The sequence below is a fragment of the Pseudorca crassidens genome, chromosome 6, assembly GCF_039906515.1.
Source record: "Pseudorca crassidens isolate mPseCra1 chromosome 6, mPseCra1.hap1, whole genome shotgun sequence".
Taxonomy (NCBI): Eukaryota; Metazoa; Chordata; class Mammalia; order Artiodactyla; family Delphinidae; genus Pseudorca; species Pseudorca crassidens.
This window is the reverse complement of record NC_090301.1, coordinates 32760600-32776291: the sequence shown is the minus strand read 5'-3', so window position 1 is coordinate 32776291 and position 15692 is coordinate 32760600. Positions and strand designations below refer to the sequence as shown.

General features: G+C 33.8%; 1 protein-coding gene across 17 annotated transcripts in view; it reads left to right on the top strand.

The window, feature by feature from the left end:
• Positions 1-15692, top strand: part of CARF (calcium responsive transcription factor) — a 94620-nt gene that overhangs the window by 46930 nt on the left and 31998 nt on the right. For 12 of the 17 annotated variants that reach the window (XM_067740942.1, XM_067740943.1, XM_067740949.1 and 9 more), the window contains one exon: positions 1759-6978. In XM_067740942.1, coding sequence (XP_067597043.1) covers positions 1759-1877 — 119 coding nt within the window. In that variant the 3' untranslated portion in view covers positions 1878-6978. Of the gene's footprint in view, positions 1-1758; positions 6979-15692 lie in introns of those variants that run through there. The other 5 variants (XR_010944309.1, XR_010944308.1, XR_010944307.1 and 2 more) reach the window with 3 other exon arrangements.

The following is a 15692-nucleotide window of genomic DNA, read 5'->3' as shown; positions in this document are numbered from 1 at the left end:
TTTATGGACTATCATTACTATTACACTAGAGAAAAAAAACTGTCATTTCTACTCAATGGGTTTATAATATATTAATAAATCAAGTAAAACCAGGAGAAAAAGGGAAGAAATTTGGTGACCATGAATTTAATAACTTTTAAACATTTTAGTGTTTTTCTTTATCAAAATTATTCATTCCCTAATTACCTAGTTTTACATGGAAAATCTGTGGTGAGGTGAAATCAGGAAGGTCATTTTTTTTTTTTTTTTTAGGAAGGTCATTTTTGAATGCATGAAAAAAATATTAGAGAAACTCTAAAAGGAAAACTATTTAGTGTAAAGGTTATTATGGAAAAATTGATACACACACACAAAGAAAAAATGGGATGAAGTTGGCAGATGTAAAGGTTAAAAGGAGGATTTTGAGTTATAGACTTAAATGTTGAGTTCTATAGAAATTGAAAGAGAACTAGTAAGACTTGGGGACTTGGTTTTAATCCAAGACTTTGTTGCCTTCACTTTAGAATGAACCCAGTCAACATAGTAATAAATTCTGTTAACTGCTACTTGACCTATGCCATTTCTTTTCACACAAATTGTTCTGGATTGGGCGTTTTTGTGGGAAAAGATCTGTCCCCATTCTACAGATGAGGAGACCAAGGCTCTGGGAGGTTAAGTAATTGCCTAAAAAATCACATCTAGTAAGTGACAGAGAGGGCATTTAAACCCGGATCTGTCTGCCTCCAAAACTTCTTCCAGTTCTAAGATCTCTCGTCCCTCCATTGTGCCAAGGATTTCTGGGAGCTGTAATTCAGATTGCCTTAAAGGAGACCCTCTTTGGATCTGAACTTGCGTGATCTATCAAGTTAGATCATGATTTTAGGGACTAGTTCACCTAAATATGAATTCTCAGGATCACTCAAATCCATCCTCTACTGGTTTTCTCGATATGGTGTAGGCTAAACTCTAACACACCTGTATGTGACAAGCATTAGGTGTGTTCAACACACTTTTCTGAGCAAGTATAGTCCCCTTGACCTTGGTTCCCCATAGCAACTGAAAAACTGATATTCCTGAGAAAGAGAAAGATTTTATCTTAGGTATCCCACCTGCCAGATCACAGTAGTGTTGCTGGTTTGCTACATTTACATTAATTTGGTCATAAGTACTTTGAAATTAGAATGGTAGTACATTCTGAAATGTTTCACATAAGCAAACACATAGCTCGTGCAGCTAAGTCAGAGCTATCATTTAAGATGTTGCATATTTTTTCTGAAGTATTTAAGTAGTGTGGTTTCTTTAGGGAGACAACATTGAGTGAGTATGGAGACCATATGAGAATGGTAACACATCAGTGGATTTGTAGTATATGTTTGCTGTTTGTAAAAAAAAAAATCATTTTCAAATAATGAGAGGCTTCCTGACTTTTAGTCACACATATTTTTAAAGACAGTTGAGTTTAAATATGAGATATTCCTCATAATTTTATCAAATTATGGACTGATTTTTGGTCAAAGAATCTTTTGAAGAGTGTAACTTTGCAGTTTTCTTGGTCTCTTTTTTTTCCGTACTGAAGGAATTTAATATGAATGACCGTTAAGATGTCAGAAGCATTGAGTTCTCAAATACACCAACTGATTTTCTAAATTACTTGATTCTTTTTCCAAACTACTGTTGTTGTTTTTTTGCCTTGCTTCTAAATTCATATAATTCTAAAGATTCCAGTATTATAAATTATATTAACCCTTAGGATTTTTTCTTTTATGTTCGGTTTTAAAGTTGAAGAAAGTCCAGAAGGTACCATTTCTGTGAACCAAGTTAAGCAAGAACCCAAAGAACCAGCATTATCTATGGAAGCAAAAAAAAAATTGGACTGTAAGAAATTGTCTGCTACATAAATTATTGAAGCTTTTCAGAATTTACAACTCTGGTGACTTCTGATGTCATAAAAAAGAAGGTGAATATTATCAAAGCGCAGCATTGTGATAAGTGGACTGAAGACTGGTTTAATGAGCAGCTTTAATTTAAAACTGACATATTTGTTGCTAACTCCCTATTTTTACCTTAAGAGATATTTTATTCCTCTTATTTTGTATAATTCTTATGGTTTTTGATTATCTGATAAGGCCAGTATTTCAAAAGGTCATCTGAACGTATCCACATATCTAATTCATCCTCTGGAAATTAGATATTAATTTTGGTTCTTAAAAAAGAACAACAAAAAAAGTATGTGAGTTTGTGTGTGTGTGTGTGGTGAATTTTTTTGAGTTCTGAAAGAGTTATTCCCTCTTTAAAGTTGTGAAGAAAATTTTTAAATTGGCAGACGAGAGAATATCTGAGGTCTGTCTCATTTGGAAAGAAAAACAACAGATTTTACATCATAACATGAAGCCCAACATTCACATCTGTGAAAACTATGTGGTTGCATTTTAGCTTCTTCCATTCTAATTTTTATACTTAAAACTACAAACCAGTAGTATACCAATGGTCATCTAGTAGAAATTTACAGTGTCTTGGTAAGTACTGAGAGTTTTAACTTGAATCAGATAAGCAAGAGAAATAAATGTTTTTTGCATGGATTTATACAGTATTGTAGTTAAAATACTACTTATGGGTTGAAAAATGTAGAAATTGAGAGAATTCAGAAAGAATAATAGAATTCCCTGGTGTTAACAGATAATTAGGGGAACTTTTTGATATCAGCAGAAGATTTTTCTCTCTTTTTTTTCCCCCTATTTTGTATTGAAGATTCAGCTCTGGTTAGAAAAGAATTTGAGTTGTATTTATTTTTCTGTGCCAGAGTTCTTAATGAATTGATGGTATTAAAATTTATAGTATTTAAAGGTAAAGATTTGTAGTTGAAACTTTAGTTCATATTTAAAACTTTAAAACAACTGGTGTGTTGTATTTGCTTGTTAAATAAGCATATTTACTTCAAATACTGAACAAGTACTAATCAGTATATTCATTATAAGCTTCTCTTTTCCAGAAGGTTGGTAACCTAGAAATGTCAATTATAACTGTCAAGAAATCACCTAAAGGCTTTTTTTCCCTGTAGAGACCATGTGTGGGTTTATTTAAATTTTTATTTAAAAATAAGAATTTCAAATGGATTTTAATGTTTAATATTCAAAGCATACAGAATATAATATGAAATTCAGCCTTAATACTTTACATGAATATGAGTCTTTTTGTAAGTATATTTACTTCAAATACTGAATAAGTACTAATCAGTATATTCATTATAAGCTACTTGTTTCTATAAGGCTGGCGAACTGGAAATGTCAATTATAGCTGTCAAGAAATCAACCTAAAGCCTTTTTTTCCCCCAGAGATCATTTGTGGGTATATTTAAATTTTTATTTAAAAGTAATAAGCATTTCCAATGGATATTAATGTTTAATATTCAAAGCATGCAGAATATGAAATTTAACCTTAATACTTCATATAAATATGAGTCTTTTTGGCTTTTCTAAGTTCAATCTCCCATTCTTAATTCACTTTAATTGTTTCAGGTACACAACATGTATCTAAGTATAAAGCACTGTTATGTTAGAAGCAGATGGAATTATAAAATTCCTTGCTCTTTATATTTATACCCTATTTAACATAAAAGTTATTTATACCTATATTTAATGCAAAGTTAATATTCAGTTACATATATAATTTTTTAATAAGAATTGCTTTTATTTTTCCTAAGAATTGAAAATACTTGATGTCAGCATTTATAGAGGCAGGCTGCCAAATCTATGTTATGCTAAGTTAAACACAACTTTTGGGCTTCCCTGGTGGCGCAGTGGTTGAGAGTCCACCTGCCGATGCAGGGGACACGGGTTCGTGCCCTGGTCCGGGAAGATCCCACATGCCGCGGGGCGGCTGGGCCCGTGAGCCATGGCCGCTGAGCCTGCGTGTCTGGAGCCTGTGCTCCGCAACGGGAGAGGCCACAACAGTGAGAGAGGCCCGCGTACAGCAAAAAAAACCCCACAACTCTTACTTACCTCAAGCCCAGTTTTCTCTTAGTCTGTGTGTACTTAAAGGGTATAAGTCCCAATTAATTTATAGTTTAGTGTTGCATTGTGGGTAATATTCATTTCATTTGTTATTTCTAGTTTTTATGGAAACATTTTTCAAGATTTTAAATAATAGATCTTTACGTTTCATTAATGACGATAGTTTATTATAGTTTATTGAACTATATTCCTTTGGAGACATTCCTTTTTGATGTTGCTAAGGAGAAATGCTTGTTAAGATACAAACTCTAGTCAGTTACCTAGGAGGATGAGAGCTGTCAGAGGATCCAGACTTTAGCACTTGGTCAAGAACAAAACATAGTTTAAAAACATTTCTCACTTAATTCTATGTGAATGTCTCTTCTGATACTTTTTTTACGAGGACAGAAAGTTGCAGTGAATCTTCCCCACAAACAAAAAGAAAAAAAAAAGAGCGTGAAGGTTTAAATCCCTAATTGTATACTCTTTTGGTTTTTAGGTAGGAACTGGAACTATCAATATTTTCATGTAAGTATTTTAATGAGTAGCTCTTTAAAAATGGTTTCTAAACTAATTTTTAAAAATTAATTTGTCTTCCAAATGCATGTTCAGTCACAGTATATTGGTATTGTATTTTAAAGGTGCTTAGCGTTGCTTTTTTAAAAGTATGTTTACGTTTTTTAAATATTCAGTTAATTTTAAAATGCACAGGGTATTAAATACAGCGCATAAAGTTTTCAGTATCTGTATTTGGCATTCTCCTAACAGCTCTGCAGCAAAGTTTGACATATGGTCTTTTGTGTCATGTATTACAAGGTGTAATATCTGTAGTAGAAAGTTGGATGTTCAAAACAAGCAGTTAGAATTCATAATTACAGCTGAGCTTGTTTCTTTATTGTAGTTATCATTATAACTAAGCCTCCAAGTGAACATTATATATACTACAGTGAATTATAGATAAACACAGGCATGGTGGGTCCTTCCCTCAATATTGATTTTCTGTGTAAGCAGTTAACATACTTAAAAGAAAAAGCCTTTATGTCTTATACAAGGTAAATGTTTTCTAAAAGTCACAAAACTGATAGAAAATAGTCTTGGTGATATGGTCCTGCATTAGAGTTTCTAATCTTGAGGCCTACCAGCTTGTGTTTCATCTTTATATCCTGTCAAAATACATACTTAATCATGTGAATATGAGAAAGATGCAGTTTAATTTTGTACCAGGTTTTTTAAAAAATTAAAAAATGTGTGTATATGTGTGTGTGTATATATATATATATATATATATATAGTAACTTAATGTTTACTGTCCTTGTTATAATGTAATTTTTTTCATTAAAAAATACTGTTACTTTTTTCTTAAGCTTGTTAGTTTCCTTTTTATACTTTTCCTGAGCATAGTGGTAATTTTGTTCATCTTGAAGATGCTGAATAAACACATTAGTACCTGAGAATTTTGGCTAGAGATTTATGTTCAATTTGGAACCTGAATGTTTTTAAGCATAACTACCAGTAACTCCTGTTATCATTATGTTTGGGGATATATATGCATTCAGTGCTCTCAACTCAGCCAACTATCAACATTTTAAAACAATGTGTTTAATAGGGTGTAAGTAATTCTTTTTTCCCCCCATATTTTGGCATTATAACATCTTCAAGTACAGTTTTATATTTTTGGAGTAGTGACAGGAGTATGTGATTTAAAAAGTCACATACTTTTGAAAGTCACAAAATCATTAATTTTTTCCCTCTTTGCTTTTTTTTCCCTTTATTCCACTCTACCTATTTTTCACGACCATAGAATATCTTACTCTCTCTCCAGAGGGGGACTGCATCGTCTCTTCCCCATCAACTGATTAGGCTTTAGACATCTTAAATAGTGTATTATTTTTATCTAAATATCTGTAATTCTACTCATTTAACATAATGGTAATGGCAAAGCCTAGTATACTTTTGCCACATACATGTTAGCTATGAATTCTGTTGCTGAATAATATAACATCCATTGCCGACTGAATTCTAAAAACTTAAGGAATTAACTCAGAATTTTTAAAAAATCACATTTGTTAATGAACCCTAAATTGATTCATGAGAAAAATAAACTGTATGATTAATATGGAAAACCTTTGAGAATGTGATATGGGTGTAAGAGTGCAGGGGAGATGTTGCTTAATGGTACAAACCTGCAACTAGTAGATACATAATTCCTGGAGATCTGATGTACTGCATGGTGATTATAGTCAACAATACTGTATTATAAACATCAAAGTTGCTCAGAGACTAGATCTTAATTGTTCTCACTACAAAAAAGAAATAATAATTATGTGACATGATAGAGGTGTTAGCTAAAGCTACAGTGATAATCATATCGCAATATATAAATTATCGAGTTAACACATTGTACACCTTAAATGTTATATGTCAATTATATCTCAATTATCAAAAGAATTCTAAAACCAGAGGAGAGAATGGGAGTTAGATACCAGCAGAGTTTTAATTTTTAAATATCTCTATTTAAGTATATAATTGACATAAAATAAACTGCACATATTTATAGTATACAATTTGGTAAGTTTTGATGTATGTATATGTCTATGGAACCATCACCACAGTCAAATAAGGAACATATCTATCACCCCCAGAAGATTCCTGGTGCCCCTTTGTAATCCATTCCCACTTCTTCCTGCCTCCACCCTTACCCCACCATCCCTAAACAACTACTGAATTGCTTTCTGTCACTAGAGGTCAATTTATTATGTCTACAATTTTATAAAAATGAAATTGTATAGTATGAGCCTTTTTAAAATCTGACTTCTGTCACTCAGCATAGTTATTCTGAGATTCATCTATGTCACAAGATGTATGAATAGTTCATTCCTTTTTACTGTTGAGTAGTATTCCATTGTATGAATATACCATAATTTGTTTATCCATTCAGCTGTTGATGGGCATTGGGTTGTTTACGTTTCTTGGCTATTACAAATAAAGCTGCTATGAACATTTGTGTAAATCTTTGTATGGACATATGCTTTCATTTCCCTTGGGTAAATATAGGAGTAGAATGGTTGGGTCATATGGTAGGTATAAATTTAACTTTTTAAGAAACTCTGAAATGATTTTCCAAAGTGATTGTACCATTTTACATTCCAATCAGCAGTATATGAGAGTTCCAGGTGCTCTATATTAATAGGCAACACTTGGTATGGACAGACTTTTATTTTTTTATTTTTATTTTTTTATTTTTTGCGGTACGCAGGCCTCTCACTGTTGTGGCCTCTCCCGTTGCGGAGCACAGACTCCGGATGCGCAGGCCCATCGGCCATGGCTCACGGGCCTAGCCGCTCCGTGGCATGTGGGATCTTCCTGGACCGGGGCACGAACCTGTGTTCTCTGCATTGGCAGGCGGACTCTCAACCACTGCGCCACCAGGGAAGCCCTGGACAGGCTTTTAAATTTTAGGTATTATAATAGGTGTGTAGTAGTAGCTCATTGTGGTTTCAATTTCCATTTCTCTAATAACCAGTATTGTTGAGCATCTTTTCATGTTTCATTTGCCATCTGTATTTCTTCTTTAAGTGTTTGAATCTTTCACCTATTTTTAAATTTGTTGTTTTCTCATTATAGAGGTTTTAAAAGTATATTCTAGATACAAGTCCAGTATTAGAAATGTGATTTACAAATATTTTCACCTGATCTGTAGCTTATCTTTTCACTCTCATAACAGAATCTTTCAAAGGACAGAAGTTCTTAATTTTGATAACATCTAATTTATCTTTTTTTTCTTTAAGGATGATATTTTCATGTTGTATCAAAGAGATCTTTGCCTAGCCCAAGGTTTTCTTGTTTTCTTCTGCAAGTTTTATAACTTTAGGTTTACATTTAGATCCATGATCCATTTTGAATTAATTTTTGTATACGTAGGGCAAGGCATAGATTGACTGTTTTTGGCATATGAATATCTGTTTGTTCCAGCATCATTTTTTGAAAGAATTTATACTTTCTCCATTGAATTGAATTTATACCATTGATGAAAAATCCATTCATCACATATGTGTGGGTCAGTTTCTGGATTCTGTTCTCGTCCATTGATCTGTCGTCTATCTCAGTGGTCTCAACTGGGGCAATTTTGCCTCCAGGGTACATTTGGCAAAGTTTAGAGACAATTTTAGTTGTCGGAACAGGGGAGATACCACTGGTTTCTGGTAGATAGAAGCCAGAAATGCTGCTCAGCATCGTAGAGTACATAGGACAGCTCCCACAATGAAAAATTATCTGGCCTAAAATGTGAGTAGTACTGGGATTGAACAACTCTGTTCTATCTTGATACTGAATATCACACTGTCTTGGTTACTGTAGCTTTATACACTGTCTTGGTTACTGTAGCTTTTTAATAAGTCTTGAAGTCAGGTAGTGTAAGTACTTGAATCTTATTCTTCTTTTTCAACTTTGTTTTGGCTATTCTAAAGTCCTTTGTTTTTCATGTGAATTTTAGAATCACCTTGTCAATTTCTTAAAAAACAAAAAATCTGATGGAATTATGTAGAATATATAGGTCAATTTGGGGGTAATCGAAATTTTAATATTGACTCTAATTTTTCTCTGCAATGTATTAGAGTTTTCAGTGTAGAAGTCTCATGTCTTTTGTCAGATTTATCACTAAGATGTTATAAATAGTATTATTTTTAATTTCAACATCTGATTTTTGCATTAGTATATAGAAATACAGTCGATTTTTTATATGGACCTTATATGTTGCAACCTTACTAAACTCATATATTAGTTCTAATAGCTCTTTGGTAGATTCTATCAGATTTTCTACATAGACAGTCATGCTGTTTTATATCTTCCTTTCCAAGCTGGATGCCTTTTATTTCTTTTTCTTAACTATTACACTGGCTAGAACCTAAAGTACAATTTTAATTGGAAGTGACTAGAGTGGACATCCTTGCTTTGTTTCTGATCTTTCACCTTTAAGTGTGATGTTAACCATAATTTTTGCATAAGTCCTTTATCAAATTGAGTGAGATTCCTTATGTTCTTAGCTTGCTGAGAGTTTTTATTAAGAACGGATTTTGATTTTATCGAGTGCTTTTCCTGGATGTATTGAGATGGTTATTTGGTTTTCCTTTTTTAGGTTTCTCAATATGGTGAGAGACTTTGAATTTCAAAGGGCAAAACAGCCTTGCATCCTTGCATTCCCGGAATAGATTGTACTCATTCATCAGGATGCCTTATCCTGTTCTATATATTGTTGGGTTTCAGTTACATTTAATGTTGTTATTGATATGGTTGGGTTTAAGTCTTCCATCTTGCTATTTGTTTTCTATTTGTCCCATCTATACTTTGTTCCTTTTTTCTTTTTTTTATGCCTTCTTTTTGTGCAATTGAACTTTTTATGATTCAGTTTTACCTCTTTTATTGACTTATTAGCAGTAACTCTCATTATTTGAATGATTGCTTTAGTGCTTATACTGTACATCTTAAACTATCACCGTGTAACTTCAAGTACTATTCCACCATTTCACATAAGTGTAAGACTCTTAAAATAGTATACTTCCATTTTTTCCCTTCTCACCTTTGTGCTATTGTTGTCATACATTTATTTCCATATACCTTATCAACCCCACAGTATACTGTTATCATTTACACCTTAAATAATCAGTTATCTTATAAAGAGATTTAAATAATTAAAAATCTTTATATTACCCACATAATTATTATTTTCATTGTTTTTCATTCCCTTGTGTAGATCCATGTTTCCATCTGGAGTCATTTTTCCTTTTACTTCCTTTAACATTCCTTTAAATGGAACTTCCTTTAACATTTTTTTCTGGTAGATCTGTTGCTTATGAATTTTTCAGACTTATCAGTCTGAAAAAGTCTTTATTTTGCCTTCATTTTTGAATGATATTTTCCCTGGATAAAGAATTCCAAGTTAATAGTTTTTTCCTTTATTTTACAATTGCTGCTCCACTGTGTTTCCAATGAGAAATCTGCTATCATTTTAATCTTTGTTCTTTAATATATGTCTTTCTTTTCTTTGGCTGATTTTAATATTTTCTTTTTATCACTGTTTTTCAGCAACTTCATTCTGATATTCCTTGATGTAGTTTCCTTTACATTTCTTTTTTTTTTTTTAAGATGTTGGGGGTAGAAGTTTATTAATTTATTTATTTTTGCTGTGTTGGGTCCTTGTTTCTGTGCAAGGGCTTTCTCTAGTTGTGGCAAGTGGGGGCCACTCTTCATCGTGGTGCGTGGGCCTCTCACTATCGCGGCCTCTCTTGTTGCGGAGCACAGGCTCCAGACGCGCAGGCTCAGTAGTTGTGGCTCACGGGCCTAGTTGCTCTGTGGCATGTGGGAATCCTCCCAGACCGGGGCTCGAACCCGTGTCCCCTGCATTAGCAAGCAGATTCTCAACCACTGCGTCACCAGGAAAGCCCCTACATTTCTTGTATTTAGGTTTCTTGATCTTCTTGGATCTATAGTTTTAATCAAATTGGAAAATTATTCAACCATTTTTTTCCTTAAAAAACTTTGTCTTCCTTCATTATACTCTATCAGGGATTCCAAATATATATATATTGGATTCCAAAAATATATATATTCCAAATATATATATATACGTATATATATGTCTGCTTGATGTTATCCCATATCTCATTTTAATTTTTTTCATTCTTTTTTTCTGTGTTCATGTTGTATATTTCATTTTGCTCTGTCTTCAAATTCACTGATCTTCTGAAATGTCTAATCTGTTTAATGCCAAATTATTAATTGAGTTATTGGCTGATTTTTAGTAAAACTTGGTAATTAATGACCCAGTGTATTTCTCAACAAAGACATTGTAGTTTGCTTTTTTTAAAATTTTTATTTTATATTAGAGTATGATTGATTTACAATGTTGTATTAGTTTCAGGTGTATAGCAAAGTGATTTAGTTATACATATATCTGTTCTTTCAAAGATTCTGTTTCCTATATAGGTTGTTACAGAGTATTGAGTGCTAACTGAGTGCTATACAATAGGTTCTTGTTGATTATTTTATATATTGTAGTGTGTATATGTTAATCTCAACTTCCTAATTTATCCCCCCCCCACCTTTCCCCTTTGGTAACCATAAGTTTGTTTTCTAAGTCTGTGAGTTTGTTTCTGTTTTGTAAATAAGTTCATTTCTTTCATTTTTTTAGATTCAATTTAAATTCATTTTTTAGATTCTCTGTGTGACTTACTTCACTTAGTATGATAATCTCTAGATCATCCATGTTGCTGCAAATGACATTATTTCATTCTTTTTTTATGGCTGAGTAATGTTCCATTGTATATATATACCACATCTTCTTTATCCATTTATCTGTAGATGGACATTTAGGTTACATTCATGCCTTAGCTATTGTAAATAGTGCTGCAAAGAACATTGGGGTGCGTGTATCTTTTTGAATTATGGTTTTCTCCAGATATATGCCCAGGAGTGGGATTGCTGGATCATATGGTAGCTCTATTTTTAGTTTCTTAAGGAACCTCCATACTGTTCTCCATAGTGTCTGTACTGATTTACATTCCCACCAACAGTGTAGGAGGGTTCCTTTTTCTCCACACCCTCTCCAGCATTTTTTGTTTATAGACTTTTTGATGATGGCCATTCTGACTGGTGTGAGGATGTACTCACACCTCTCCTTGTAGTTTTGATTTGCATTTTTCTAATAATTAGTGATGTTGAGCATCTTTTCATGTGCCTCTTGGCCATCTGTATGTCTTTTATGGAGAAATGTCTATTTAGACCTTCTGCCCTTTTTTTTTTTTTTTTGTGGTATGTGGGCCTCTCACTGTTGTGGCCTCTCCCGTTGCAGAGCACAGGCTCCAGATGCGCATGCTCAGCGGCCATGGCTCATGGGCCCAGCCGCTCCGCAGCATGTGGGATCTTCCCGGGCCGGGGCACGAACCCGTGTCCCCTGCATCGGCAGGCGGACTCTCAACCACTGTGCCACCAGGGAAGCCCCCTTATGCCAATTTTTTGATTGGGTTGTTATGTTTTTTTGGTATTGAGCTGCATGAGCTGTTTGTATATTTTGGAGATTAATCCCTTGTCAGTTGCATTGTTTGCAACTATTTTCTCCCATTCTTTTTGTTGTCTTTTTGTTTTGTTTATGGTTTCCTTTGTTGTGCAAAAGCTTTTAAGTTTAATTAGGTGACATTTATTAGTTTCTGTTTTATTTTCATTACTCTAGGAGATGAGTCCAAAAAGATATTGCTGCAATTTATGTCAAAGGATGTTCTGCCAGTGTTTTCCTCTAAGAGTTTTATAGTATCCAGTCTTACATTTACATCTTTAGTCCATTTTGAATTGATTTTATGGTGTTAGAGAATGTTCTAATTTCATTCTTTTACATGTAGCTGTCCAGTTTTCTCAGCATCAATTATTGAAGAGACTGTCTTTTCTCTATTGTATATTCTTGCCTCCTTTGTTGTAGATTAATTGACCATATGTGCGTAGGTTTATTTCTGGGCTTTCTATCCTGTTCCATTGATCTCTAAGTCTGTTTTTGTGCCAGTACCATACTGTTTTGATTACTGTAGATTTATAGTATAGTCTGAAGTCAGGGAACCTGATTCCTCTAGCTCTGTTTTTCTTTCTCAAGATTGCTTTGGCTGTTTGGGGTCTTTTGTGTTTCCATACAAATTTTAAGACGTTCATTCTCTGCAAAAAATGCCTTTGGTAGTTTGATAAAAATTGCATTGAATCTGTATATTACTTTGTGTAGTATAGTCATTTTAACAATACTGATACTTTTAAGCCAAGAACATGCTATATCTTTCCATCTGTTTGTGTCATCTTCAATTTCTTTCATCAGCGTCTTATAGTTTTTGGAGTACAGGTCTTTTGCCTCCTTAGGTAGGTTCATCCCTAGGTATTTTATTCTTTTTGATGTGATGGAAATGGATTGCTTCCTTAATTTCTCTTTCTGATCTTTCATTGTTAGTGTATAGAAATGCAAGAGATTTCTGTGTATTTATTTTGTATCCTGCAACTCTACCGAATTCATCGATGAGCTCTACTAGTTTTCTGGTGGCATCCTTAGGATTTTCTATGTATAGTATCATGTCACCTGCAACCGTGACAGTTTTACTTCTTCTTTTCCAATTTGGATTCCTTTTTATTTCTTTGTCTTCTCTGATTGCCATGGCTAGGACTTCCAAAACTATGTTGAATAAAAGTGGCGAGAGTGGATATCCTTGTCTTATTCCTGATCTTGGAGGAAACGCTTTCAGCTTTTCACCATTGAGCCACCAGGGAAGCCCCTATACTCTGGTCTTTATGATTTCTTTCCTTTTGATAACTTTGGGTTTTGTTTGTTCTTCTTTCTCTAATTGTTTGAGGTGTAAGGTTAGGTTGTTTATTTGGGATTTTTCTTATTTCCTGAAGTAAGATTGTATTGCCAGAAATTTTCTCTCTTAGAAATGCTTTTGCTGCATCCTGTAAGTTTTAGAACATCATGTTTTCACCTTCATTTGTCTCTAGGTATTTTTTGATTTCCTCTTTGATTTCTTCAGTATCTTTTGGTTGTTTAATAGCATACTGTGTTTGTGGTTTTTTACATTTCTTTTCTTATAGTTGATGTCTAATGTCATAGTATTGTAGTGGAAAAGATGCTTGATATGATTTTAATTTCCTTAAATTTATTGAGGTTTGCTTTATGGCCCAGCCTGTGAACTATCCTGTAGAATGTTCCATATGCACTTGAAAAGAATGTGTATTTTGCTGTTTTCAGATGGAATGCTCTATATATATCAATTAAGTCCATCAGATCTAATGTGTTATTTATGACCTGTGTTTCCTTGTTGATTTTCTGTCTGGATGATCTGTCCATTGATGTTAAGTGGGGTTTTTAAGTCCCTCACTATTATTATGTTACTGTTGATATCTCCTTTTCAGGATGTTAGCATTGCCTTATATATTGAGGTGCTCCTATGTTGGGAGCATATATATTTACAATTGTTACATCTTTTTCTTGGATTGATCTCTTGATCATTATGTAGTGTCCTTCTTTGTCTCTTGTAACAGTCTTTATTTTAAAGTCTATTTTGTCTGATATGAGTATTGCTACTTCAGCTTTCTTTTGATTTCCATTTGCGTGGAATACATTTTTCCGTCCCCTCATTTTCAGTCTGTATGTGTCTTTAGATCTGAAGTGTGTCTCTTGTAGACAGCGTATATATGGGTTTTGTTTTTGTAGCCATTCATCCAGTGTGTGTCTTTTGATTAGAGCACCGAATCCATTTACATTTAAGGTAATTACCAATATATATGTTCTTGTTGCCATTTTGTTAATTGCTTAGGATTTGTTTTTGTAGGTCTTTTTCTTCCTTTCCTCTTTTATTCTCTTCTCTTGTGATTTGATGACTATATTTAGTGTTGTGTTTGTATATCTCTTCTTTTTTGTGTGTATATCCATTGTAGAGTTTTGGTTTGCAGTTACCATGAGGTTTTGATATAGCAAATCAATATGTAACATATATATATATATATACACACACACACACACACACACACACACACAAGATTGTTTTAAGTTGCTTGTCTCTTAATTTCAAATGCATTTGCAATATCCTGCATTTGTACTCCCCTGTTTTCACGATTGCTTGTTTTGATATCATATTTGTGTGTGGATGATCTCCTACCTTTACTGTATGTTTGCCTTTACTGGTGAGCTTTCCCATTCATAATTTTCTTGTTTCTAGTTGTGGCCTTTTCCACCCAGAGAAGTTCCGTTAGCATTTGTTATAAAGCTGGTTTGGTGGTGCTGAATTCTCTTAGCTTTTGCTTGTTTGTAAAGGGTTTGATTTCTCCATCAAATCTGAATGAGAGCCTTGCTGGCAAGAGTATTCTTGGTTGTAGGTTTCTCCGTTTCAGCACTTTAATATTGTGCCACTCCCCTCTGGGCTGCAAAGTTTCTGCTGAAAAATCAGCTAATAACCTTATGGGGATTCCCTGGTATTTGTTGCTTTTCCCTGTTGCTTTTAGTATTTTCTCTTTGCCTTTAATTTTTGTCAATTTGGTTACTGTGTGTCTTGGTGTGTTCCTCCTTGGTTGTATCCTATATGGGACTCTCTGTGCTTCCTGGACTTGGGTGACTATTCCTTTCCCATGTTAGGGTAGTTTTCAGCTATTATCTCCTCAAATATTTTCTCAGGCTCATTCTTTCTCTCTCATCGTTCTGGGACCCCTATAATGGGAATGTAGGTTTGCTTAGCATTGTCCCAGAGGTCTCTTAAACTGTCCTCATTTCTTTTTATTCTTTTTTCTTTATTCTGTTCTGTGGCAGTGAATTCCACCATTCTGTCTTCCAGCTCACTTATCCATTTTTCTGCCTCATTTATTCTGCTGTTGAGTCCTTCTAGTGTATTTTTCATTTCAGTTATTTTATTTGTTCAACTTTGTTCTTTAAATCTTTTAGCTCTTTGTTAAACATTTCTTGTATCCTCTTGGTCTGTGCCTCTGTTCTTTTTCCGAGATCTTGGATCATCTTTATTATCATTACTCTGAATTCTTTTTCAGGTAGATGGCCTATTTTTACTTAGTTACTCTTCTGGGGTTTTATTTTGTTCCTTCATCTGAAACATCCTCCTGTGCTCTCATTTTGTCTAATTTTCTGTGTTTGCATTCCCACAGGCTGCAGGATTGTAGTTCCTCTTGCTTCTGGTATCTGCCCCTTGGTGGGTGAGGCTG